Source organism: Salmo trutta, chromosome 15, assembly GCF_901001165.1.
Source record: "Salmo trutta chromosome 15, fSalTru1.1, whole genome shotgun sequence".
Classification (NCBI taxonomy): Eukaryota; Metazoa; Chordata; class Actinopteri; order Salmoniformes; family Salmonidae; genus Salmo; species Salmo trutta.
Window position 1 is genome coordinate 36,887,001 of NC_042971.1, and position 27,869 is coordinate 36,914,869.

A 27,869-nucleotide genomic window follows, 5' to 3' on the forward strand; every position below is an offset into this window, starting at 1 on the left:
TACAGCGCGGATGGCTTGACGGAGGATTCTTGTTTGCTTGACCGCAGTGGATTTTGCATCGTGAGCCATGGTACGAGCATTTCCCCAAAAGTAATCTGAGAAGACCGAGGTTAGAAGTTGGTTAAAATGGGCAGTACACGTCTGCTTGCGTGAAAGTCGTTACATGGAATGTACTGGTGAATAGTTATACGGCAGATGGGGGAAGCAGACAAAGAGAAAAAATGTAAACGACAGTCTGTTTTAACATAATACTGTCTCTTGCCATCGCAAAGGGATCTATCTAAAGATATCGACTGAAGAAGTGCCACAAACGTGGTACAATTCTTCAAGAAAGGTGAGCACTTTACATTGCATTCAAATCACCCATAGAATGTGTCCTGAACTTTTCAAAAGACAGTCAACATTACTTTTTTCTCAGGCTATTATGTCTGGAGGAAAGTACAATTGTTGTTGACTTTTGAAACATTGTAACGGATCACAACGATAACATTGCTGTCTATGTGATTCCTGGCGGACTTAACTTGGTGAAGGAAGATTCTGATGAAGTTCCTCAAACTTCCTTCCCCATGGAGTGGAGTTAAGTCTGCTATGTGATTCTCTGTTGTAGTATAGGCTAATGATCTGAACATGAGAGATTCCAAAGCATACATGGCTTACATAAGTCCAATCATGCAATAAAGATTTTAGATTTGTTTCGTATCAAGTAAATACTTTTATTCAGAATCCCAAAACTTTCCTTTTATTTGATGACCAAAATGTAACGTCCATCTGTCAAGATAATAATACAATGGCCTTTACACACCTTTTGCTCCTTAAAGAAAGGATAAAGGATGTAGTGTTAGTAAGTGATGCTTTGAACAGTGAAAGCAAAAGGGGGGTGGTGAGAGAATGGTAGAGCAGAGAAAGGAAAGGGATGCCGTAATTGTAGATGTGATAATTGTAGATGAGGTGATAATAACGGGTCTCCTCTATTTTGGTGAATTGTTGGCCAACTCCACATCCATCTATAGAGGCTGTGAGAGGAGAAATGTTGTCAGGACAGGAAATACACGCAGTATATGCACTCAGTTTCAAATAAGTCTGTTCATTAAAAAAAATATCAAAGACAGTGGTGTAAAGTACTTAAGTAAAAATAATTGAAAGTACTAATTAAGTAGTTTTTGGGGGTATCTGTACTCTACTTTACTATTCATATTTTTGACAACTTTTACTTCACTACATTCCTAGAGAAAATGATGTACTTTTTACTCCATACAGTTTCCCTGACACCCAAAAGTACTCGTTACATTTTGAATGCTTAGCAGGACAGGAAAATTGTCTAATTCACACACTGATTAAGAGAACATTCCCTGGTCATCCCTACTGCCTCTGAACTGGCGGACTCACACCAAACACATGCTTCGTTTGTAAATTATGTCTGAGTGTTGGAGCGTGCCTCTAGCTATCCGTAAATAAAAAAGAAAATGGTGCCGTCTGGTTTGCTTAATATAAGGAATTTGAGTAGGATACTCAAGTAGGATTTTCTGCGTGACTTTTACTTGAGTCATTTTCTAATAAGGTACCTTTACTTTTACTGTTCTGTTGATCTAAAATGGAACCTAATAATACTCAAAATAGTTGTATTGCCAATGCAAAATACTAGGTGAATTTAGATAGAGCTCATTCAAGTTCCAGAGTTCAGATAGGGTGAGCTGTGCTTTGTACTGCACACCTGGAGTTCAATGCGCCCCCCTTGGCAGGTATTTTACCATAACCCCATTGTCCGGGCACACACACACAAACACACTGCACAACTGATCCCTCCCCGGAGCAGAGGTGGGGACAGGTGTGACCCCTCCGGTTGACATGACACATCTGAGCAGTGTGATTTACTACAGAGCACAGGGCCACAAGAATGTTCTGTGAATACTGAATAAACTTGTAGGCCTAGGATTCATCCGCAACATGTCCAATGTGCAAATGTAGCTTCTGAGAGAAAAGGAAGATGGTTGTTATAGTATTTGAGATGGTGTGCTGTAGCAGTTTATTGTATTTAAAGAGCGACTGCCCCTAAAAAGAAAATAATCCCTTTGAAAATGGCCTATGTGGCATCGATATGAGTCAGAAACATTTATTTGAGTGTCAAAATTGACAACAAAGTGTAAATGGGATAATTTGGATCATAAAGTCAGTCTTGTCTAAAGCAGTGTTTGGAACCTCAGTGAATAAATGAAGGTTGGGTTTGGATTACAATTATATAAACAAATCATGGCCCCTTTTGCCAAGCTCCACGTGCAAATCGCCCCTCCGCCCACTCCGCTTCCCTTCATTGAATGGGGCTCCGTTGTTTCATCGCTCCCAACGCGTTCATAGGATGGCAGACTGAAAATCCTCGTATGGATTGACCATGCCTGGTGAGTATAACCAGAGATACTGGAATATAATGACATCTCTGGTATAACTTAGCTAGCTAACGACGTTAGATAACGCTATTGCTGGTTATGTAGCTAGCTGCAGTTGTTCAAGAGATGTCCAGTTTGCAGTCGAACATGCATCATAGAGAAGGTCAGCTAGGGGACCCTCAGACTCACGCAGACATCCCTCGCTGTGAGCCTTCCTATAAATGGAACAGGGAGAACGCTTGAATTAGGTTGGTGACATTTGACCTGGTCAAAGGTCAAAGCAGTTTCGAGGATTGTCCCAAATCACCTTCATAACCTAGCCTGGTGGAACCAGCCTGATCGCTGCATTTACCATTCTATTTCACTTCACATATCATGATATCTAAAGTGAAATAGAAAGGTGAATGCATCGATATGGTTGGTTCCACCATACTAATCATAACCAACATTGATAATCTAATCAGTGTCTGTGTGTGACTGACCAATACCTTTGATGCGGGGCCAGGAGCTGATCTATGCTGCCATGCCCATCAATGTGGGACTGAAGGTGATTACTAATAATACAGTACAGCAGAAATGTCCAGTATTTGCAACACCCTTTTCATTCCATACGTCACTGATGAACTTTGCCTCAACTCTGCCTAGTTCTACAGATGGAGAGGACTGTAGATGCGTTTGCCAGTCGCCAGCCACGGTCGTTTGATGGGGAGACCATAATTGAGTAGGTATTATCTGACCTGTTCAAACTTTAACATAGTACCAGTTTGTGTGTCAGATATTACCTATCCTAACTGTAATTGGTAATAAAACAGTGACTATGTGTTCACAGAAACATATATGGAGCCAGCACATACACTTGCAAGATTATGTGATGAAGTCGAGACTGACAGACGGGCTTGACACTGATGTCTCTAAATGGAGAGACCTGGCACTCTGCATTAAAATGTTACTAGACACAACTTTCACTTGTATTGTCTTATTATTATTGAATTGAATGGTATCAGTCAATATGGGGAGGGAGAAACCCTGTGTATTCTGCATCAGGATCAGGGAAGGAACTCCTGTTATATACGATACACCACACAGGGAGGTATGACCACTCTGACATGTTAGATAAGGTAGCCTCATTACCACCTCACAAAATGCAGATAGGCACAGTATCCGCAATGGCTGGGTATGACAATGAAAGGTGAGAGGTGCACCTTGTTATATTAGCAGAACATCTCTGGTATAACAACTGCAGCTACCTGCTTCAATGGTATTTTGTAAAGGGTTGTTTATTCTACATGGACCTGTTACTACATTTAAAAAATGATCGAAACACTAAGTTTAGAATATCTACATAAATTCAGCAATTGCATTCTTCTCCTATTGCTCTGTAGGCTACTGACCTATTCAAAGCTTCCTCCGGCATATCACCATACATCGGCATGTATATTATTGAACTCAACCTGCAGGAGGTTTGTTTGTGGGGATTGAGTGGGGTGAAACAGCTGCGGGAAAGGTTCTGACAGATGGGTGTGTCTTGGTGGTGTGAAGGACACACCCAAGAAACACACATCAAACCACACCCCCAAACCAACTCACGTTGGTTTGGCTTCTGTCATGGGCGCCAGCATTTCTTGAGGAGCAAGCCAAAGAACTAGGTCAAATCAGTAGGGTTTGCTTTTGTTAATTAAAGGGAAAGGGTCATTAATGATGATTTTTGACTAATGTGTTTTTTGTTATATTAAGTGGCTCTAAATGTGGTCCCTCCATGTGAGATTATGATAGATGCATACATGGTGGATGAATGAACACAGAGACGGTTGTATGATTTACAACAGTCAAGCCAATGCTTCACCCACAGAGAAAGTTATTTACTCTGACCAAAAACCATATCGCAATTTATACTGAAAATATACAGTACTTTCCTCAGTATTTTTCATCTCCCTTGACAACAGAAATAGAAAAAGTGTTAATGTTAGTTATCTCTGTGCATTTGAGCGTATGATTGAACTTGTCCTGAGGGACATTACATTCATTCTAAGAGGGAAAAAGTTATTATTTGAAGACGGTAATAATGTAGGTCTTCTAAATAACCAAATTCTTGAATAGGAATGTAATGAATGCATGAAATGAAAACATAATTTAATCAAACATGTTGCATCTTCCTCAGGATTTGCTATGTCCAGTTTCTTGGGTGTGAGTGTTTGGTTCTTGCTCGTCCTTCACTATGTGGCTGCAGTGATGGACTGCCACCCAGGTTGTCGCTGTGAAGTCGAGAGCTTCGGCCTGTTCGACAGCTTCAGCCTGACCAGGGTCGACTGTAGTGGGGTGGGCCGTGGTCATGGCCTGGTGGTCCCCATCTCCATCCCCCTGGACACCTCCTCCCTGGACCTGTCCTCCAGCGCCATCCACACCATCGCTGACTCCATGCTCTCTGGGCCGGGCTACACCACGCTGGCCAGCCTGGACCTCAGCAACAACCTCCTCTCCAGGCTTAACAGCAGCATCTTCTCCAGGTTGCGCTACCTGGAGACCTTGGACCTGAGCCACAACACCCTGGAGGAGCTGGCCCCCGGCTGCTTCTCTGGCTTGCCCCTGGCCGAGGTGGACCTGAGCGGCAACAGGCTCCAGGAGGTCAGCCTGGAGGTCTTTTCCAACAAGGGCCATGGTGCAGGACCTCTCAATGTGGACCTGTCTAACAACCTGCTGAACACGGTCACGACTAGGGATCCACAGGTGCTAAGCCCTCCTAACATTCAGAGCCTCAGTCTGGCAGGGAATCGTCTGAGGGCTGTGCCCAAGCTGCAGGGCCTCCCACTGAGGTCTCTGAGCCTGGACGGAAACCCCATCCTCAGGATCGAAAGGCACAGCTTCACAGGGCTAAGGGATCTGGCTTACCTGTCTCTCAGTGGGCTGTCTGAGCTCACCTCCATCCAGCTCCAAAGTTTCAGTGAGCTGAGCAGCCTGCAGGTTCTGGACCTGTCCCACAACAGCAGGCTGAGACCACTTAACCCTGAGGTGTTTAGCGGACTGGCTGCCTTACAGGAGCTCAACCTGTCCAACTCAGGGGTGGTGTCTCTGCCCAGCAACATTCTCCACCTCCTGCCCAGCATCAAAAGCATCGTTGTCAGGGAGAAGGTAAACTGTTGGAAGACCCATAGACAGGTGCAGTTCCACAGACAGATAGGAGGACAGTCAACAAGGGGGGAGGAATTGACCTGTGATGTCATAGGAATTGTTTTATGAGTCTGCCGGCCTTAACAGGTTGGTCAAAATGAAGAAGGTGGAGAAGCAGTGAGAGCCTCACAATGAAACCAGCTTATACAGTAATCACACTATTTCAAAATTCAGTCCTCAGATTTGTGCATCATCATCAAGGGTTGCACTTATTTTCAAAATATAGCTTTTGTTCCACTGCGTCAAGGGAGTGTGCAATAAAATACCAGTGTCGAACAGTGGTCATGGGCTAATACATTTTGCTGGCAACTGAACTAACCATCTTGATAACATGACGACGCGTGACGATTTACAAGGACAAAGTCAGAAATGATTACCTGCACTTGTTTTATAGTTTTCAATTCCTTTTCTATTTTTGAATTAATTCAACTAAATCATGACAACTCATACAGTGTTATGACGCATTAATGTCCATCAGACTAATAATGTAATAAACCGTTTTAGAGGGCCTCATTGTTAAACATTACAACAGTTTCTGCTGGCAGATAATACCTTTTGATTACTCGACAAACATTTTTTTTAATAACATTAGAAATATGTTTTTGCAACATTTTCTACAGTATTGCCTTGGACACATGTTGTGTATATGAAGTCTGTCAACTATTGTTAATGACTGAAATAGAGACATGTATTTTCAATAAAATGGATGCAACACAATTTGTTCCACACCCTTTTCTGGTCCCGCAACACAAGGTGCAGTTTATGACTGGTTCACATAATAAGGTTTGTTTCATTCTGTACAGTCAATAGCACCATGTACAAAATGTGAACATAAGAGAGTCTTGTCACCGTTTACAGAGTTGAGGAGCGACTCACCAGCGAGCGGTTGTGTGGTCACTGAGGAGGCATATTCACATTTGAATTGCACTGTCATGTAATGATGTCACACAGTTCAGCTCTTCTCACTGCTGTGGTTTAGTCACTGGATGTGTTGTGCCTGTCTTCAGATTGTGTTAAGTGCATGTGAGAGAACTAGTTTTAGGATGAAATTTGGGCTCAAGCCTCAAATGCAGTTCCACTAATGCGGGAAGTGGACAACGGGGTAATGTAATAGTGAGACGGTTAAGAAAAAAATACGAACAAGCTTACTGTTGAACAAGCAAATCAGAGGAAAGGTTGAAATAGTTTAGGTTCAAATAAACTCTGACCCACTTGCCACAGTCCAATCTCAAATGAAATGTTGCATCATCTCCACTATTTGGCCTTTGGCTAATGGAAACAGGCAAGCTGGCCATGTTTGACAATCATTTTGACACATCCCCTTAGTTGTAGAGATGAATGAAGAGTTTCATTCCAAAACACTATATATCCATTTTCAGAAATGTTGGTAAATTAGCTTTTATAGTTTAAGGAAATAATGAAAGAGAGAGTGGAAAAAAACACAATCTAATCATGGCAGGTTTTACACAGTCAAATGTAACAAATAACTACAATTTTAATAAACAACTGTACAAATGCTATGTTTGTGACATCAACATTTAAATGTAAAAATAAATATATACAGTGCATTCGGAAAGTACTCAGACCCCTTGACTTTTTCAACATTTTGTTACATTACAGCATTATTATAAAATTGATTAAATAAAAAATGTTCCACATCAATCTACACACAATATTTACATAAGTATTCAGACCTTTTGCTAGGACACTCAAAATTAATCTCAGGTGCATCCTGTTTCCATTGATCATCCTTGAGATGTTTCGACAACTTGATTGGAGTCCACCTGTGGTAAATTAAATTGATTGGACATGATTTGGATGTCTATATAAGGTCCCACAATTGACAGTACATGTCAGAGCAAAAACCAAGCCATGAGGTCGAAAGGAATTGTCCGTAGACAATTTGCAATGTCGGAGCAGCATAGACTTAAAATACTGTGAAGTAGAATAGAATACCGTATATACACATGCAAATGAGTAATGCAAAATATGTAAACATTATTAAAGTGATTAGTGTTCCATTATTAAAGTGGCCAGTGATTTCAAGTCTACGTATATAGGGCAGCAGCCTCTAAGGTGATAGTGATGACTATTTAACAGTATGATGGCCTTGAGATAGAAGCTGCTTTTCAGTCTCTCGGTCCCAGCTTTGATGCACCTGCACTGACCTTGCCTTCTGGATGATAGCGGGGTGAACAGGCAGTGGCTCGGGTGGTTGTTGTCCTTGATGATCTTTTTGGCCTTCTTGTGACATTGGGTGCTGTAGATGTCCTGGAGGGCAGGTAGTTTGCCCCCGGTGATGTGTTGTGCAGACCGCACCACCCTCTGGAGTGCCCAGCGGTTGCGGGTGGTGCAGTTGCCGTACCAGGCGGTGATACAGCCCAACAGGATGCTCTCAATTGTGCATCTGTAAAAGTTTGTGAGGGTTTTAGGGGACAAGCCAAATTTCTTCAGCCTCCTGAGGTTGAAGAGGTGATGTTGCACCTTCTTCACCACACTGTCTGTGTGGGTGGACCATTTCAGTTTGTCAGTGATGTGTACGCCGAGGAACTTGAAGCTTTCCACCTTCTCCACTGCAGTCCCGTCAATGTGGATAGGGGGTGCTCCCTCTGCTGTTACCTGAAGTCCACGATGAGGTCCTTTGTTTTGTTGATGCTGAGTGAGAGGTTATTTTCCTGGCACCACACTCCCAGGGTCCTCACCTCCTGCCTGTAGGCTGTCTCGTCATTGTTGGTAATCAGTCCTACTACTGTTGTGTCATCTGCAAACTTGATCATTGAGTTGGAGACGTGCGTGCCCAAGCAGTCATGGGTGAAAAGGGACTACAGGAGGGGGCTGAGCACACACCCTTGTGGGGCCCCTGTGTTGAGAATCAGTGAAGTGGAGGTGTTGTTTCCTACCTTCACCACATGGGGGGCGGCCCGTCAAGAAGTCCAGGACCCAGTGGCACAGGGTGGGGTTCAGACCCAGGGCCCTGAGCTTAATGATGAGCTTGGAGGGTACTATGGTGTTGAATGCTGAGCTATAGTCAATGAACAGCATTCGTACATAGGTATTCCTCTTGTCCAGATGTGATAGGGCAGTGTGCAGTGCGATGGCAATTGCATCGTCTGTGGATCTATTGGGGTGGTAAGCAAATTGAAGTGGGTCTAAGGTGTCAGGTAAGGTAGAGGTGATATGATCCTTGACTAGTCTCTCACAGAGCTTCATGATGACATTAGTGAGTGCTACGGGGCGATAATCATTTAGTTCAGTTACCTTTGCATCCTTGGGTACAGGAACAATGGTGGACATCTTGAAGCATGTGGGGACAGCAGACTGGGTTAGGTGTAACCGGTGTGAAATGGCTAGCTAGTTAGCAGGGTGCGCGCTAATAGCCTTTCAATCGGTGACGGCACTCGCTCTGAGACCTTGAAGTTGTTGTTTCCATAGGTAACGATGCTTCAAAGGTGTCAGTTGTTGATGTGTGCAGAGGATCCCTGGTTCGAGCTCAAGTAGGGGCGAGGACGGGGACGGAAGCAAAACTGTTACATAGGGAGAGATTGAATATGTACGTAAACACTCCAGCCAGCTGGTCTGCGCATGCTGTGAGGACGCGGCTAGGGAGGCCGTCTGGGCCGGCAGCCTTGCGAGAGTTAACACGCTTAAATGTCTTACTCACATCGGCCACGGAGAATGAGAGCCCACAGTCCTTGGTAGCTGGCCGCATCGGTGGCACTGTGTTATCCTCAAAGCGGCCAAAAAAGGTGTTTAGCTTATCCGTAAGCAAGACGTCGATGTCCGCGACGTAGCTGGTTTACCCTTTGTAGTCCGTGATCGTCTGTAGACCCTGCCACAAACGTCTCGTGTCTGAGCCATTGAATTGCAACTCCACTTTGTCTCTGTACTGACATTTTGCCTGTTTGATTGCCTTATGGAGGGAATAACTACACTGTTTGTATTCGGCCATCTTCCCAATCACCTTGCCATGTTTAAATGCGGTGGCTCGCGCTTTCAGTTTTCACTCATACCCAAGAAGACTCGAGGCTGTAAACGCTGCCAAAGGTGCTTCAACAAAGTACTGACTAAAGGGTCTGATTACTTATGTAAATGTGATATTTCTGTTTTTAATGTTTCCTTTTACATTATGGGGTATTGTGTGTAGATTGATGAGGTGGAAAACAGATAATCAAGGCTGCAACGTAACAAAATGTGGAAAAGTCAGGTGGTCTGAATACTTTCCGAATGCACTGTATACTGTATATGTATGTAAAACATTTATATTTGAGATTTTAGTCATTTAGCAGATGGCCTTATCCAGAGCGATTTGCAGTAAGTGTATTCACCTTAAGATAGCTAGATGAGGCAACCACAGTCAAATATATAAGATACAAACATTCCATTCCAGTTAAACTATGGATATAAACTCAGCAAAAAATAAATGTCCTCTCACTGTCAACTGTGTTTATTTTCAGCAAACTTAACATGTGTAAATATTTGTATGAACATAACAAGATTTAACAACTGAGACATAAACTGAACAAGTTCCACAGACATGTGACTAACAGAAATTGAATAATGTGTCCCTAAACAAAGGGGGGGTCAGTATCTGGTGTGGCCACAAGCTGCATTAAGTACTGCAGTGCATCTCCTCCTCATGGACTGCACCAGATTTGGCAGTTCTTGCTGTGAGATGTTACCCCACTCTTCCACCAAGGCACCTGCAAGGTTCTGGACATTTCTGGGGGGAATGGCCCTAGCCCTCACCCTCCGATTCAACAGGTCCCAGACGTGCTCAATGGGATTGAGATCCGGCTCTTCGCTGGCTATGACAGAACACTGACATTCCTGTCTTGCAGGAAATCACGCACAGAACGAGCAGTATGGCTGGTGGCATTGTCATGCTGGAGGGTCATGTCAGGATGAGCCTGCAAGATGGGTACCACATGAGGGAGGAGGATGTCTTCCCTGTAACGCACAGCGTTGAGATTGCCTGCAACGACAACAAGCTCAGATCTGCAGCCACTCCATTTTTAAATAGCAGTTTGTATTAGATATTGCTTAATTATTTGCATTCTGCATTTGTATTCTAGTGCAAACCGTTTAAGAATTAGAAATTAACAAGGATTGGCCATCTCCAAGTACAGAGAGATACAGTATTTATCCTCAAAAATGATTTCAACTTTGGGCTCTTTCAGATTGCCCACTGGGCTCTTTTTGATAGAGTGCCAAAAATGATTGCGAAAGAGTAAACTTGAAGGAAAACTTTCATTCACCTGATTATGGGAAGTAGCCTATTGTTTTTCATAAGGGCAAATATTCTAGGGAAGACTTACCAGCAAACATTATGCTATGGTAAAACAAACATGGATTACTAACCCAAATTATACCAAAATCTTGGCTGTCCCCAGTCCACCTGGTCGTGCTGCTGCTCTAGTTTCAACTGTTCTGCCTGTGGCTAGGGAACCCTGACCTGTTCACCGGACGTACTACCTTGTCCCGGACCTACTGTTTTCGACTCTCTCTCTCTAACGCACCTGCTGTCTCGACCTCTGACGGACCCTCCACCTCCAAATCGACCCCGCTCCAGAGTACAGGCCTCCGTGTAACGCTCATTCCGTTGACGATAAACGCGAATCCGACCATCACCCCTGGTGAGACAAAACCACGACTCATCAGAGAAGGGCACTTTTTGCCAGTCCTGTCTGGTCCAGCGACGATGGGTTTGTGCGACGTTGTTGCCGGTGATGTCTGGTAGGCCTACCTTACAACAGGCCTACAAGCCCTCAGTCCAGCCTCTCTCAGCCTATTGCTGACAGTCTGAGCACTGATGGAGGGATTGTGCATTCCTGGTGTAACTTGGGCAGTTGTTGCCATCCTGTATCTGTCCTGCTGGTGTGATTTTCAGATGTACCAATACTGTGCAGGTGTTTTTACACGTGGTCTGCCACTGCGAGGACGATCAGCTGTCCGTCCTGTCTGCTTGTAGTGCTGTCTTAGGTGTCTCACAGTACGGACATTGCAATTTATTTCCCTGGCCACATCTGCAGTCCTCATGCCTGCTTGCAGCATGCCTAAGGCACGTTCACGCAGATGAGCAGGGACCCTGGGCATCTTTCTTTTGGTGTTTTTCAGAGTCAGTAGAAAGGCCTCTTTAGTGTGCTAAGTTTTCATAACTGTGACCTTAGCATGGGAAACCGTGTTTAAACCCTTTACAGTTAAGATCTGTGAAGATATTTAGATTTTTACTAATTATCTTTGAAAGACAGGGTCCTGAAAAAGGGCCGTTTCTTTTTTTGCTGAGTTTATATTGCGTTTTGCAAAAATAATACAATAATAAAAAAGCAAAAATGTATGAATAAAAAAATCTGAGAACAGTAATATTTTACACACACATGAAGGTACTCATAAGCAATAATTTCTGATGAAAACACAAATGTGAAAAACGTGTGGGTATATGGTTTTGGAAATAAACTCTTCACATTGATATCAGATTTTCTTTTATCTTTGTACGTGGGACTCCAATGAGTAAGTCAGAGGTCTGGTTTCAGTGGTTTCAGAAGAGTAGGGGAAAAAGCAGCACAGGTACTAACACACAGGATGTGACACTGAGCAACGTCGTGGCTTTCTCTCTTCAGGCCACAGCAGTGAACATATTTACAGATGGAGACTAGACATGTCAGAGGGATTTTGTCACATCCTGGTGTTACATTGAAAGCAGAAGAAATAATAATTATTGAAAATGTTTGGCTAAACATAGCAGTTGAACTAAACATTAGTTTATGTATCATGTCAAAACATTTGCATAAGCAAAACAATATCCTCAGTAAAATATGAGACATTGTGTCAGTGACACTATGAGCACTGGCAAAGTGTGTTATAATGATCTTAGAGATTTTAAGTATTTTGTTTCCAGATGACTGCTTAGGCTATTATTTGTATAACTGGTAATCAAACACACAATTTGTTTTTGCTGTTTGTATCCTACTTGAACAGTATTGTCTTCATGGACAAGTAGGCTGAAACAAATGTCAATGGCTTTCTGTTTACAGAATAGCTAGCTGCCTTACCACCCAAAACAATGTGGCTACCCTCGTCATCTCAATGTAATAAACTATCTGTAAACTGGTATTACTGGCTAGTATGTCACAGCTTCCTGCGTCCTCTATTTGTACTGGTCTTCTAAACCTTTGTCAGGAACAAAGCAGTGTATATTTCCCAATAAATAAATAAAATACACTCAAAGGGGCAATCTGTAGTCCAAACAATAACAAGGTGTTACCCAGCCACTATTTTGATGAAGGGATGAGGGTGGAGAAACCGCTTTCAAATTCATAGACAGAGCTATGGATGCAAGGACAGACCATCAATAATATAAAAATGAGAGTTTTAACCATGTTTTGAGGCTTTACAGTGTGTGTTTACAGTAAGGCCTGCATTGTTTACTAACAAAGTAAACAACAAGCATATTTTGGGTTCTGATGGGGTATGACAGTTGACCTAAGCCCTTGAGGAATTTCTAAGTTATATTCTTAAAGAATCTATGGGTTTATTTTATTCATTTAAAAGTCCCAAAATGTATTACGGTATATAAATCACCAGCTTTTTAAAAATACATGGTAAAATTATAATTACACAGTAATAACAACATATTAATAAATGTAAAAGTACAATTTTGCACCATTTGCCAGTATGAGTACCAGAAAGTGGGCTATTCCTTTGATACATTTATTTTCCAACTAAATATGCAGTAAGGAAATACTGTTGTGCCTGTAGGCATGTTTCTGCAGCAACCTGCCAAACCAAACCTCAACTGTGCTCAGGTTAACTGTAATTGAGGGAATGGAGGGAGCCTCTCAGTCATTAATCCATTACTAAAGATTCTGCACTCCTCCCTCACACACACAGCTCTCCCGTTCGTTTTTTCCATCATGGCTCCCTCAGCAGACAGACTGGGATATTGGGGGCGACCAACCTCAACGCTGGATTGGTGTGAGGAGAATTATGTCGTCTCTTTCTACATCGCAGAATTCTGTAAGTACATCTGACACCATGCGAATGGCTAAACTGGAGTTTTAGGACACGAAACGAATGCAATAAACACGGATGTGGATCCTTGCAGAAGGCCGTCTCGGATGTAGGTAAACATCATAACAATGAGCCTGGTGGTGACAACGACATTCCCTTACGCTCGCGTCAGTAGATCAAGGTGCTCTTATATTTTATCTTAATATAACTATAACTGATACATTTTATCGGTGATGTTTTATACCGGTAAGTAAGTTGCGTGTACGATGCCACGATGCAGACCTGCTAATGACTCAGAACTTCACTTGCAGCTGCAGCACCGCCCTTTCAAGTACCGTTGCTATTACTGTAATAGGCTATCTAGCTAACGTTATATCAATGAGCTAGCTATACATTGATTCACTGGTGCGAAAAATTTACCGCACATTAAAGTCGCTACAAGACAGCTTCAATCTGGAACAGCACAGCCTCTCACATAGACACCCGCAACATGTTTTATATTAATGACAATTAACCTGAAGACTAAGAGTTCCATTCCAAGATAAAAACTGGCTACTCGGCTTTCGTGATTTTCTTTTGCATACCTTTCTGAATGATACATGAGAGTGATAAAAAATTATGAGTGCAGCAGGCACTAGGCTTTCTGAGGATACAACAATTTTTTGTCAAAATGCGTTAAGGTCTGATCTGGCTACAAATGGCACTTCATGATGCAACATTGTATTTAAGGTGGAACTATGTCAAGTGGGTCATAGTTAATTGTGTTGGACTACTGCTCTTTTACCTTTCTCTCTCTCTCTGACTCACTCATGACTCAGATTACACTGAGTGATCCAACACCCCTTGTCTTCTCTCCTTCATGACCACGGGAAGGTGAAAACACTGGGTTGAAAGACTATTTACATGCATGATGCATCATATGAAGAAAAAAGGCATCGTACTGGGAACTGATAACAGAACACTTACATTGTTCTTATAAATGTGTAGTAACACAGTATTACTAAAGTGACCATGTAAATGAGCTAAGGCTAGCTTTTTCAAACAGAAATTTGCATCCTGTAGCAGTAATTCCAAAACGTTTTGGGACACTGTAAAGTCCATGGAGAATAAGAGCACCTCCTCCCAACTGCCCACTGCACTGAGGCAAGGAAACACTGTCACCACCGATAAATCTACGATAATCGCTAATTTCAATAAGCATTTTTCTACGGCTGGCCATGCTTTCCACCTGGGTACCCCAACCCTGGCCAACAGCTCAGCACCCCCTGCAGCAACCTGCCAAAGTCCCCCCCCCCCGCTTCTCCTTCACCCAAATCCAGACAGCTGATGTTCTGAAAGAGCTGCAAAATCTGGATCCCTACAAATCAGCTGGGCTAGACAATCTGGACCCTCTTTTTCTAAAATGATATGCCGGAATTGTTGCAACCCCTATTACTAGCCTGTTCAACCTCTCTTTCGTATCGCCTGAGATCTCCAAATATTGGAAAGCTGTCCCGGTCATCCCCCTCTTCAAAGGGGGGTGATACTCTCGACCCAAACTGTTATAGACGATATATCCATCCTGCCCTGCCTTTCTAAAATCTTCGAAAGCCAAGTTAACAAACAGATCACCGACCATTTCGAATCCCACCGTACCTTCTCCACTATGGTTTCCGAGCAGGTCATGGGTGCACCTCAGCCACGCTCAAGGTCCTAAACGATATCATAACCGCCATCGATAAAAGACAGTACTGTGCAGCCGTCTTCATCGACCTGGTCAAGGCTTTCGACTCGGTCAATCACCGCATTCTTATCGGCAGACTCAATAGTCTTGGTTTCTCAAATGACTGCCTCGCCTGGTTCACCAACTACTTCTCCGATAGAGTTCATTGTGTCAAATCCGAGGGCCTGTTGTCCGGACCTCTGGCAGTCTCTATGGGGGTGCCACAGGGTTCAATGCTCGGGCCGACTATTTCTCTGTATACATCAACGATGTCGCTCTTGCTGCTGGTGATTCTCTGATCCACCTCTACGCAGATGACACCATTCTGTATACATCTGGCCCTTCTTTTGACACTGTGTTAACAAACGTCCAAACGAGCTTTAATGCCATACATCACTCCTTCCGTTGCCTCCAACTGCTCTTAAATGCTAGTAAAACTAAATGCATGCTCTTCAACCGATTGTTGCCCGCACCCGCCCGCCTGACTAGCGTTACTACTCTGGACGGTTCTGACTTAGAATATGTGGACAACTACAAATAGCTAGGTGTCTGGTTAGACTGTAAACTCTCCTTCCAGACTCACATTAAGCATCTCCAATCCAAAATTAAATCTAGAATCGGCTTCCTATTTCGCAACAAAGCCTCCTTCACTCATGCTGCCAAACATACCCTCGTAAAACGGACTATCCTACCGATCCTTGACTTCGGCGATGTCATTTACAATATAGCCTCCAACACTCTACTCAGCAAACTGGATGTAGTCTATCACAGTGCCATCTGTTTTGTCACCAAAGCCCCATATATTACCCACCACTGCGACCTGTATGCTCTCGTTGACTGGCCCTCACTACATATTCGTTGCCAAACCCACTGGCTCCAGGTCATCTATAAGTCTTTGCTAGGTAAAGCCCCGCCTTATCTCAGCTCACTGGTCACCATAGCAACACCCACCCGTAGCACTCGCTCCAGCAGGTATATTTCACTGGTCATCCCCAAAGCCAACTCCTCCTTTGGCCGCCTTTCCTTCCAGTTCTCTGCTGCCAATGACTGGAACGAATTCCAAAAATCACTGAAGCTGGAGTCTTATATCTCCCTCTCTAACTTTAAGCGTCAGCTGTCAGAGCAGCTTACCGATCACTGTACCTGTACACAGCCAATCTGTAAATAGCACACCCAACTACCTCATCCCCATATTGTTATCGTCTTGCTCTTTTGCACCCCAGTATCTCTACTTGCACATCGATCACTCCAGTGTTAATGCTAAATTGTAATTATTTCTCTTCTATGGCCTATTTATTGCCTTACCCGCCTACTCTTCTACATTTGCACACACTGTACATAGATTTTTCTATTGTGTTATTGACTGTACGTTTGTTTATGTGTAACTCTGTTGTTGTTTTTGTCGCACTGCTTTGCTTTATCTTGGCCAGGTCGCAGTTCTTAATGAGAACTTGTTCTCAACTGGTCTACCTGGTTAAATAATGGTGAAATAAAAAAATAAAAATGTCAAGTGTTACTGATACTCCACAGTCCGCTGCAACCTGGTCTCAGAGCATTTTTTATTATTCTGTATGTAAATCCGAGATACTCCATTTAGTATGACGTTACGTATCAAATCAAATTGTATTAGTCACAGTAGTCACATGCTGTAACGCGTGTCGTGTGTGGAGGACAAAGACGCAACAGGGAAGTGTATACTCATCTTCTTTTTTAATATTGAAGAAGGAGAAACAAATGAAACACGTATAAAATTAACAGAAACGACACTAACAGTTCTGTCAGGTGATAAGCACAAAACAGAATACAACTACCCACAATCCACAATACAAACAAACCCCTAATTATAGGACCTTCAATCAGAAGCAACGAGGAGCCGCTGCTTTCAATTGAAGGTCAAGAACAAAACTGCACATAGAAACAGAGTGACTAGAATAAACATAGAAAATGCCCTAACATAGAACATATACTAAAACTCTAGACCACTCTAATCAAACAGCCCTTGTCTATACAGATAGACTAACAATCCCCGAAACATATAAACAAAATACCCCCTGCCACGTCCTGACCATACTAAACACTAACAAATAACACCTTTACAGGTCAGAACGTGACACATGCGCCGAATACAACAGTGATATGCTTACTTACGAGCCCCTAACCACCAATGCAATTTAAAAAAATACAGATAAGAATAAGAAATAAAAGTAACAAGTTATTAAAGAGCAGGTATGTATTATTATGGTATGTATTATTTTGGATGTCCAGCACCCATTTCGGATGATATGTTACACATTTTCAAAACAAACAATATGTTAATCGTTTGCAAAACCTACTATATGTTATGTATGATATGTTATGAATTCTAGCTAGGTGGCTAACGTTAGCTAGGCTAGGGGTTAGGGGAAGGGTTATCTAAAATGGTTAAGGTTTGGGTTAGGGGAAGGGTTAGCTAACATGCTAAGTAGTTGCAAAGTAGAAAAAAACGTAAGCATTTGAAAAGTTGATAATTAGCTAAAATGCTAAAGTTGTCTGTGATGAGATTCGAACTCGCAACCTTTGGGTTTCTAGACGTTTGCATTATACGCCCATCCATCCGCCCCGGCCAACTACCCTACTTTCGTTTTTTTGCCTTAAGTAACCGTTTGTCTTATGTAACCATACCAAATGCCTAGTTAAATAAAGGTTAAATAAAAAAATATTTAAAAAATGTAACATACTAATTTGCGTGTCCCGGATTTACATCTACTATGTTACGTCTAGTCTATGAGACCAGGCTGTCCACATGACTAGTAGAGCTTTAGGCAATTGTTGGTTTGGCTTTTAAATGGGTCCCAAATTGTAGAATAAAAGGCCTAGAATGTGCAATGTCCAGTAAATTTTATGTGGAAGACAGACAAAGAAAGAGGCCACCACAATTTTTGTGCTATTGTGTGTGTGCTAGAGCTCAGATTTCAAAACCTCAGCAGAGGAGAACAATAGTAGCGCTGCTTGCACATTAAGGTAGGTCAGAGTACGTTAAACAGGAGATTCTCCTCATGTTTGCTAAATTCAACGTACGGAAACGTTAAACAGGAATGATCCTGGCATTTGACTGAATACAGCACGTTGGGGCATGCCTGCTGTTATTTGATCTGAAGTCAGTCAGCCTAATGTACAACACAAGATTAAGAGTACGATCACTTTATTGGTCAATTACACACAAGGTCCAACTGAAATTTGACTTTGAAAGACATACATACATACACATACATATACAGGTGTGTATGTAATGTACAACACCAGCCTAATGTAAAACATAAATAATGTACAACAGACATCCAACCTACAGTTGAAGCCGGAAGTTTACATACACCTTAGCCAAATACATTTAAACTCAGTTTTTCACAATTCCTGACATTTAATCCTAGTAAAAATTCCCTGTCTTAGGTCAGTTAGGATCACCACTTTATTTTAAGAATGTGAAATGTCAGAATATTAGTAGAAAATGATTTATTTCAGCTTTCATCACATTCCCAGTGGGTCAGAAGTTTACATACACTCAATTAGTATTTGGTAGCACTGCCTTTAAATTGTTTATCTTGGGTCAAATGTTTCAGGTAGCCTTCCACAAGCTTCCCACAATAAGTTGGGTGAATTTTGGCCCATTCCTCCTGACAGAGCTGGTGTAACTGGGTCAGGTTTGTAGGCCTCCTTGCTCGCACACGCCTTTTCAGTTCTGCCCACAAATTTTCTATAGGATTGAGGTCAGGGCTTTGTGATGGCCACTCCAATACAATGCCTTTGTTGTCCTTAAGCCATTTTGACACAACTTTGGAAGTATGCTTGGGGTTATTGTCCATTTGGAAGACCCATTTGCGACCAAGCTATAGCTTCCTGACTGACGTCTTGAGATGTTGCTTCAATATAGCCACATAATTTTCCCACCTCATGATGCCATCTATTTTGTGAAGTGCACCAGTCCCTCCTGCAGCAAAGCACACCCACAACATGATGCTGCCACCCCCGCGCTTCACGGTTGGGATGGTGTTCTTCGGCTTGCAAGCCTCCCCCTTTTTCCTCCAAACATAACGATGGTCATTATGGCCAAACAGTTCTATTTTTGTTTCATCAGACCAGAGGACATTTGTCCAAAAAGTACGACCTTTGTCCCCATGTGCAGTTGCAAACCGTAGTCTGGCTTTTTTATGGCGGTTTTGGAGCAGTGGCTTCTTCCTTGCTGAGTGGCCTTTCAGGTTATGACGATATAGGACTCGTTTTACTGTGGATATAGATAATTTTGTACCTGTTTCCTCCAGCATCTTCACAAGGTCCTTTGCTGTTGTTCTTGGATTGATTTGCACTTTTCACACCAAAGTACGTTCATCTCTAGGAGACAGAACGCGTCTCCTTCTTTAGCGATATGACTTCTGCATGGTATGGTGTTTATACTTGGGTACTATTGTTTGTACAGAAGAACATGGTACCTTCAGGCGTTTGGAAATTGCTCTCAAGGATGAACCAGACTTGTAGAGGTCTACAATTGTGGGGGTCTACAAAAATCTAAAAAAAAATTCTGAGGTTTTGGCTGATTTCTTTTGATTTTCCCATGATGTCAAGCAAAAAGGCTACTGAGTTTGAAGGTAGGCCTTGAAATACATCCACAGTTACACCTCCAATTGTCTGAAATGATGTCAATTAGCATATCAGAAGCTTCTAAAGCCTTTACATCATTTACTATTAGAATTACTATTAGAAAAATTGGATTACCTTTGCTGTTCTTCATCAGAATGCACTCCCAGGACGTCTACTTCAACAACAAATGTTGTTTTGGTTCCAAATAATCCATAGTTATATCCAAATACCTCTGTTTTGTTCGTGCATTCAGGTCACTATCCGAAGGGTGACGAGCGAGTGCATTTCGTGACAAAAAATGTAAAAATATTCCATTACCGTACTTTGAAGCATGTCAAACGCTGTTTAATATCAATTTTTATGCTATTTTTCTCGTAAAATAGCGATAATATTCCAACCGGGCGACGTTGTATTCATTCAAAGGCTGAAAGAACAAAATGGAGAATTCTCATGAATGCGCATCTCCAGTGTCACTGTTCCCAGGCTGACCACTCACAAATTCTCCTGCTGTTCTTCGCCCAGAGACAGCAGACACCCCATTACACTTTCTGGCGCCTTCTGAGAGCCAATGGAAGCCTTAGAAAATGTCACGTTACAGCAGAGAGGCTGTATTTTCGATAGAGATGCAACTGAAGGACAACAAATTGTCAGACAGGGCACTTCCTGTATGGAATCTTCTCAGATTTTGGCCTGCCATATGAGTTCTGTTATACTCACAGACACCATTCAAACAGTATTATAAACTTTAGATTGTTCTCTATCCAAATCTACTAATTATATGCATATTCTCGTTTCTGGGCAAGAGTAGTAACCAGTTTAAATCGGGTACGTTTTTTATCCGGCCGTGCAAATACTGCCCCCTAGCCCCAACAAGTTAAAGGTGCTATCCAGAACCTAAAAGGGTTATTTTGCTGTCCCCATAGGAGAACCCTTTGAAGATCCTGTTTGGTTCCAGGTAGAACCTTATTGGGTTCCATGTAGAACCCTTTCCCAGAGCGTTCTACATGGAACCCAAAAGATTTCTACCTGAAACCAAAAAGGGTTATCCTATGGGGACAGCCGAAGAACTCTTTTGGAACTCTTTTTTTCTAAGAGTGTTGGCAGACGGGTTGCCTCCCTCAATGTAAACAATGCGCCACGTCTGAGATTTCCGAGACTAGGCTTCAAACTCTGGATGCAGGAGGAACAAAGAACTGAGTTAGCCAGGGAGCTCTTTTAGTGTTTTACCTCTTGCATGCTGTATAAGCCCCATTAAGCACCATTCTAATCATTAGCATGTCCATTTCCCATCAGTCTATATATTAAATTCCTAACTTGATCACTAACCATCACTGGGTGTGGTGAAATCTTCAAATGAATGACTAAATTAAACTAATTTTACCAGTCTAATTCTTGCTTACAGAATGTAAACACGATTCTTTCTCTAAAACCTTGTTTTCTGTCTGCTAAGAGACACTACTCATATACACCAAATGACTGTTTTTGTTGTTTGCTGTCATACAGTACATGTTGTATTGTCTTCCGCTGACAGTTGCTCTGTCTGTTATCTTGTTGTACAGGGAACACTGTCAGTAACCTGATTATGATCCTGCCTCCTATCTACGGTGCCATCCGGACGTATAAAGATGGCCTAGAGTTCCGCTACGTCTACTCCTTCCTTGGACTGGCAGGTAGGTGTTCCATAGACAAGGAAAGCCGCACACGCTAGGATCTCAGTTGCAATAATTTAATAACCAATGTTTCATATGGGTATAATTACAGGTGTCTGTATGTAAACATGGCCGGGTGTGGCTTGATTTCATTGGTTAATTTACAGATATAAATAGAACATATAAAAAGCATGAACGGATAACATACAATCGTAGATCAAATTTCCCTACCTAGGCCTACAAACATTTACAGTTTGTAGGCCTATGTAACCTATTTGTATCTATGATCGTATGTTATCCATTCATGCTTTTTATATGTTCTATTTATATCTGTAAATTAACCAATGAAATCAAGCCACAGTTACAGACACCTGTGTGTCCTTTGAAACTATATAAACTAGTGACCCGCAGTGTTTGTCATTCTACCCTGATGAAGACAGCTTGTCTGTCGAGACGTTGGTTTTTAAATTATTTCATCTGAGCTCCTAGTGTACGGCTCTCCTTTTCTTTTTCAAGTGTTCTACTCCGCTAGCCAGCCCCTTGCCTAAACAGGTTTCTTTTGCCTCCAGTTTTAAGTGTTCCATAGGCATCTGGAATTATTAGCATGATTTACTCATATCTGATAACACATATATGGGTCAAAGACTAGAGGTCGACCGATTAATCGGAATGGCCGATTAATTAGGGCCGATTTCAAGTTTTCATAAGAATCGGTAATCGGTATTTTTGGACGCCGATTCTTTTTTTTGTTCTTTTTTTTTAACCTTTATTTAACTAGGCAAGTCAGTTAAGAACACATTCTTATTTTCAATGACGGCCTGGGAACGGTGGGTTAACTGCCTTGTTCAGGGGCAGAACGACTGATTTTTACCTTGTCAGCTCAGGGATTCAATCTTGCAACCTTACGGTTAACTAGTCCAACGCTCTAACCACCTGCTTTACATTGCACTCCATGAGGAGCCTGCCTGTTACGCGAATGCAGTAAGAAGCCAAGGTAAGTTGCTAGCTAGCATTAAACTTATCTTATAAAAAACAATTAATCAATCATAATCACTAGTTAACTACACATCATTGATGATATTACTAGTTTATCTAGCCTGTCCTGCGTTGCATATAATCGCTTAGGTACACGTTGCTCCAACCATAAACATCAATGCCTTTCTTAAAATCAATACACAAGTATATATTTTTAAACCTGCATATTTAGTTAACCTCTCTATATTTAGTTAACCTCTCCGACCATCACCCCTGGTGAGACAAAATCGTGACTCGTCAGTGAAGAGCACTTTTTGCCAGTCCTGTCTGGTCCAGTGACGGTGGGTTTGTGCCCCAACAGCGACGTTGCTGCCGGTGATGTCTGGTGAGGACCTGCCTTACAACAGGCCTACAAGCCCTCAGTCCAGCCTCTCTCAGCCTATTGCGGACAGTCTGGGCATTGATGGAGGGATTGTGCGTTCCCGGTGTAACTCGGGCAGTTGTTGTTGCCATCCTGTATCTGTCCCGCAGGTGTGATGTTCGGATGTACCGATCCTGTGCAGGTGTTGTTACACGAGGTCTGCCACTGCGAGGACGATCAGCTGTCCGTCCTGTCTCCCTGTCTTAGGCGCCATCGTGCATAAATTTATTTTGTCCCCCCCACACCAAACGCGATCACGACACGCAGGTTAAAATATCAAAACAAACTCTGAACCAATTACATTAATTTGGGGACAGGTCAAAAAGCATTAAACATTTATGGCAATTTAGCTAGCTAGCTTGCACTTGCTAGCTAATTTGTCCTGGGATATAAACATTGAGTTGTTATTTTACCTGATATGCCCAAGGTCCTCTACTCCGACAATTAATCCACACATAAAACGGTCAACCGAATCGTTTCTAGTCATCTCTCTTCCTTCCAGGCCTTTTCTTTTCTTCTTGACGTTATATTGCGATTGGCAACTTTCATAAATTAGGTGCATTACCGCCACTGACCTCGTTCGTCTTCAGTCACCCACGTGGGTATAACCAATGAGGAGATGGCACGTGGGTACCTGCTTCTACAAACCAATGAGGAGATGGGAGATGCAGGACTTGCAGCGCGATCTGCGTCAGAAATAGAACTGATTTCTATTTTAGCCCATGATGCTCGTTGGCGCGCGAGAGCAGTGTGGGTGCAATAATTGAATAACATAGATTTCTAAATATATTTTGCAACGCTCACGTCGTGGTCAGCCTATAAGGCACGTTCACGCAGATGAGCAGGGACCATAGGCATCTTTCTTTTGGTGTTTTTCAGAGTCAGTAGAAAGGCCTCTTTAGTGTCCTAAGTGACTTTAATTGCCCATCGTCTGTAAGCTGTTAGTGTCTTAATGACCGTTCCACAGGTGCATGTTCATGAATTGTTTATGGTTCATTGAACAAGCATGGGAAACAGTGTTTAAACCCTTTACAATGAAGATCTGTGAAGTTATTTGGATTTTTACGAATTATCTTTGAAAGACAGGGTCCTGAAAAAGGGACGTTTCTTTTTTTGCTGAGTTATTGTTGCAAACACTAACACAATAATGCCATGGGTGTTCATTTATATTTTTAGGATGAATTTCTACATTTTAAAAACACTTTTGTCATTAGAATCTTAACCTGGACAGTTACACTGCAGGACATTTTGACGCTTTAGAGCTCAATAACTTAATTTAATAGTTTGCAAAACAAATATTTCTGGGTCAAACTAAGGGTAACAGTTGAGTGATTTAATATAATATTCATACAGATTTATCTTTTTATGTTAAATGAATGGCCTTCGGACACCAAATTTACACGTCTCGTCTTTGACCCATATAACCTATAGTATAACCTTACAGTCACAAGGATTTGGCAAAGTTAGCCTTGTAATGTCGTTTAAAGTGAGAGCATTTTTAGACTGAAATTGCATTATCAAGATGCTTACCTTTATTTGAAAGATGGGTTTGAATGTCTATGCCTCTTGCTGGTTGTTTGATGTGATCTCTTCTTTTGTTCCAGCTGTTGGCATTGGTTCCTGGTGCTTCCATATGACGCTGCAATATGAGATGCAGGTGAGCTGACTTTTAGTATCTAAAAATAAATAATGATTTGTCAGCATACTGTATGCATCCACCATAGATCACTGTGTTCTCATAATTGCATGGACTTTTTCAGCTGTTAAGGACATACAAAATGTCACCTCATCGTTTCCTGCAGAATGTTCATGAAACTGTTTTTCAACTCTCCTTATAAGTAAGGTTTGCGCCGACCATCCCATTATACATCACTATCTGTGTCTCTGCTGTCTGTCCCCCACAGTTGCTGGACGAGCTGCCAATGATCTACAGCACCTGTGTCTTTGTCTACTGTCTGTAAGTACCCAACATAATGAATTTACACTCCAACTTTCACAGTGCCATTGCCATTGAGCAGCCCAGGCCCAAAGCCCACTGAAAGTAATTTGAGGGCAGTATACATGTGATCAATGAAAAGTTAATCCAATCCTACAATTGATTTATCCCAAGAAAACACACATTTTTCATGGCTATAGATGACATGTAACGGAGCTGATGTCTATTGATTCAGTGCCACTTGCACTTCCCCCATTTTAACTGGGTCATCTTTCATCATCTTTCTCTCCATCCCTCTCAAAAGCCTTACTGTATACTGTATGTCTATAATTACAAATATGTGTTTTATTAGAGGAATGAGAAATTAATTCATTTTTTCTGTTGCAGATATGAATGCTTCAAGCAACAAAACACTCTGGGTGTATTCCCTATCATGTTGTTATTCATCTTCAGTGTCTCAGTCAGTGTGGTGAGTGTCTTATATTTCCCACACAACTGTTTTGTCCCTTTTCATTCCATGACTATATGTCAATGATTAATGTCACTATCTCAATTCTCTTTTCCCCAGGTGTACTTACAATGGAAAGAGCCAGTCTTTCACCAGGTAAGAAAGAGAGTACATTTTCACTCTTCAGTGAGCATGCTCTTTGTTTGCTTTTAGAGTTTACTGTTTCATTAGTACATATTGCCCCTGGCTAACTGTGGAAACAGCCGGACATGAGGTCCTGTTAGATCCAGTTAGATTGCTATTGTGGCATGTCCGTTCAAATGTCTCTGTTCAGGAATCTAATATTTTGCAGCATTGTCACTTTGGGCTATTGACAATGTCGCACAACACCTTTTGACTATGGCTCAGTCTGATCTTAAAACTCCAGGTTACAGTTGTATTATAAACTCCTCTCTAGCATACCTCACAATAGTCAGTGAGGCTGTGGATATTGAGAGTCTAGAGAAGCGTCTGTGTTGCTCCACAACAACAGAAACAAAGTGACAAAGCAACCTTTGTTTACACTTTAGAGCCCCCTCTGCTTACTAAACCCCACCGCTCCATGGTGGCACACATTTAGCCATAAACATGCCCACAACAGTCAGTTTTAGCGGACATGGAATTTATTTATTAGATATTTAAAAGAAGTAGGCTGCTCCAGCCGGAGACAACATTACAAACATTAAAAATGATTGAGGATAAAAACACATTAAAGCCCAAAGAAGGTGTTTATCCATTGTGGTCCTTGGAGACAGTTAGATGGCAGTTAGATGAGCTCTATATCAGCATATGTCAGCATATTATTTAAACGGATTCTTACCAAACTGATGCAAGTATTTGATTTGCTAGAGTGTACCCATTTAGATACAATACAACAACTGTGACCATTTATATGTTTCATTAACTGTCACAAAATAGCAGTCTTTATTTGAGCATGGATTTAGCACAACCTTGTGGTTGGAACATGTACATGCTGTACAGTAGTGTTGTCTATCAAGGTCCTTAGTGTTGAGCAGACTGGTTGAAAACGTGCATTATACACCTCACACTTCATTTCACCTTTGTTCTGAAAACACCAGGTTTAGGCTACTGTAAAATATGACAGGTCTAGATTTGGTTGCTTTTCAAAGTGTGTTCTTTGTGTGTCCTCACCCCTCAGGTCATGTATGGTGCACTTGTAGCATGCTTGGTGATGCGCTCTATCTTCATAGTTACATGGTAAGTGGCAGTGTGGCAGCAGAAATGTGGCCCAGTAGTTTGGGAAATTAACTAAGAGGTCAAGAGTACATTTATTATCCTTACAATGTATATCAATTGTTTAATAGCCACTCACTCACTGGATGCTGCTGGTATCCTGATATTTGTGATTCTGGATGACATTTTCAGAAACTACAGTTATAACAGTGTTTATACATCTCATCTGACTCCATGTGTTTCCATTGCAGGGTGTACCCCTGGCTCAAACCTGTGTGCTACATCTCCCTGAGTGTCTTTTTGCTGGGGTTCCTGTTGTGGAACATTGATAATCTGGCCTGTGACTCACTCAGGTAAATGTACAACCAAATGACAAATTCTGCCAACAGAATATGAACATCCATTTGTAGACAGAATCAAAATGTAAAACTCTCTCTCTGCTCGCCACTCTCCTTTTAGATCCACCAGACAGAGACTGCCCCCTGTTGTTGGGGCGGTGACACAGTTCCATGCCTGGTGGCACATCCTCACAGGCCTGGGCTCCTACCTACACATACTCTTCAGGTAAGCCATGAATAGATCTATAGGCTTTATATGGGATCTGCTCTTTGTATTTGTTCCCACTTAAATTGATTTATGCTGCTTCAAGAACATCGTCATTGTTGGATGAAAAATTGACTGGTATCTTGCGTAGTTTATGATTTAAGTGTAATGACTGATTAGATGATTCTTACAACAATGTATCACAAAAAAAATCTAAAATGTTCTGTTGTCACGTAGCCTCCAGATAAGGTCAACCTTTCTCAAACACAGACCAAATGTAAAGGTAAGCGTTCTCTCCTCCCAGTTCTTCAACACATCCCAGTCCTATGCTTGTGTATATTGCACCACAATACCAACACTAACTTAACACTGGTCTACAATGTGTTCAATCAGTTCCTATGTGGAGTGTGGCCCATGTTGCACATTGAGGCACAAAAGACTAGCTGAGTGACTGGGGACCATGAAGGATGGTGACTGCCATTCAACAGGCATCAGCACAGAGACCTGACCTGCCAGTCTGCCAACCCCCCTCTGCTGTCTATGGGACATATGCACCCCACTACCAGAGGGCAGCAGGCTACACCCCAACCTACCACTCCAGGGACCCTTTGGTTCTGCACTGTGACGATTTGCCAAGTACAGTATAGCATTGAGAGTTTACATGGAATTATATGATTTTTCGCTTTCGTCTATCACAATATAGTAGATTATTAGATTTTGGTGGTGATGTTGTAGTGACATTCTGTTTAAATTTACTCGAACATATTTCCTGGAATATGGATACCGCAAAAAAAAGAA

At 42.0% G+C, this 27,869-nt stretch overlaps 2 protein-coding genes across 4 annotated transcripts; both read left to right on the plus strand.

The window, feature by feature from the left end:
* The first annotated feature begins 86 nt into the window (after positions 1–86).
* LOC115148914 (tsukushin-like) lies at positions 87–6,263 on the plus strand. Of its 2 annotated transcripts, XR_003866765.1 has the most exons (3): positions 87–334; positions 3,027–3,102; positions 3,211–3,340. XR_003866765.1 is itself a non-coding variant. In XM_029691224.1 (2 exons), the coding sequence occupies exon 2, from the start codon at positions 4,548–4,550 to the stop codon at positions 5,613–5,615; it is 1,068 nt and encodes a 355-aa protein (XP_029547084.1). In that variant the 5' UTR covers positions 199–334; positions 4,540–4,547; the 3' UTR covers positions 5,616–6,263. The 2 variants fall into 2 exon arrangements, 1 of the variants encoding a protein (XP_029547084.1); XM_029691224.1 differs by lacking the exons at positions 3,027–3,102; positions 3,211–3,340 and adding an exon at positions 4,540–6,263 and having other exon boundaries at positions 199–334.
* On the plus strand, positions 262–27,869 carry LOC115148915 (alkaline ceramidase 3). Of its 2 annotated transcripts, XM_029691225.1 has the most exons (12): positions 262–334; positions 13,434–13,559; positions 21,426–21,536; positions 24,516–24,568; positions 24,816–24,868; positions 25,235–25,316; positions 25,416–25,451; positions 26,494–26,552; positions 26,780–26,881; positions 26,988–27,092; positions 27,309–27,354; positions 27,465–27,869. In XM_029691225.1, exons 2-12 carry the CDS (start codon positions 13,457–13,459, stop codon positions 27,516–27,518), a joined length of 804 nt encoding a protein of 267 aa, XP_029547085.1. In that variant the 5' UTR covers positions 262–334; positions 13,434–13,456; the 3' UTR covers positions 27,519–27,869. The 2 variants fall into 2 exon arrangements, with proteins under 2 accessions (XP_029547085.1, XP_029547086.1); XM_029691226.1 differs by lacking the exon at positions 262–334 and having other exon boundaries at positions 13,258–13,559.

Excerpts from the sequence above, each read along its gene's own strand:
- LOC115148915 (XM_029691225.1), top strand. The coding sequence starts at position 13,457 with ATGGCTCCCTCAGCAGACAGACTGGGATATTGGGGGCGACCAACCTCA. Across the intron at positions 24,569-24,815 it reads CGCTGCAATATGAGATGCAG|TTGCTGGACGAGCTGCCAAT; the intron begins GTGAGCTGACTT and ends TGTCCCCCACAG. Across the intron at positions 27,355-27,464 it reads AACACAGACCAAATGTAAAG|TTCCTATGTGGAGTGTGGCC; the intron begins GTAAGCGTTCTC and ends GTGTTCAATCAG.
- LOC115148914 (XM_029691224.1), top strand. The coding sequence starts at position 4,548 with ATGTCCAGTTTCTTGGGTGTGAGTGTTTGGTTCTTGCTCGTCCTTCAC.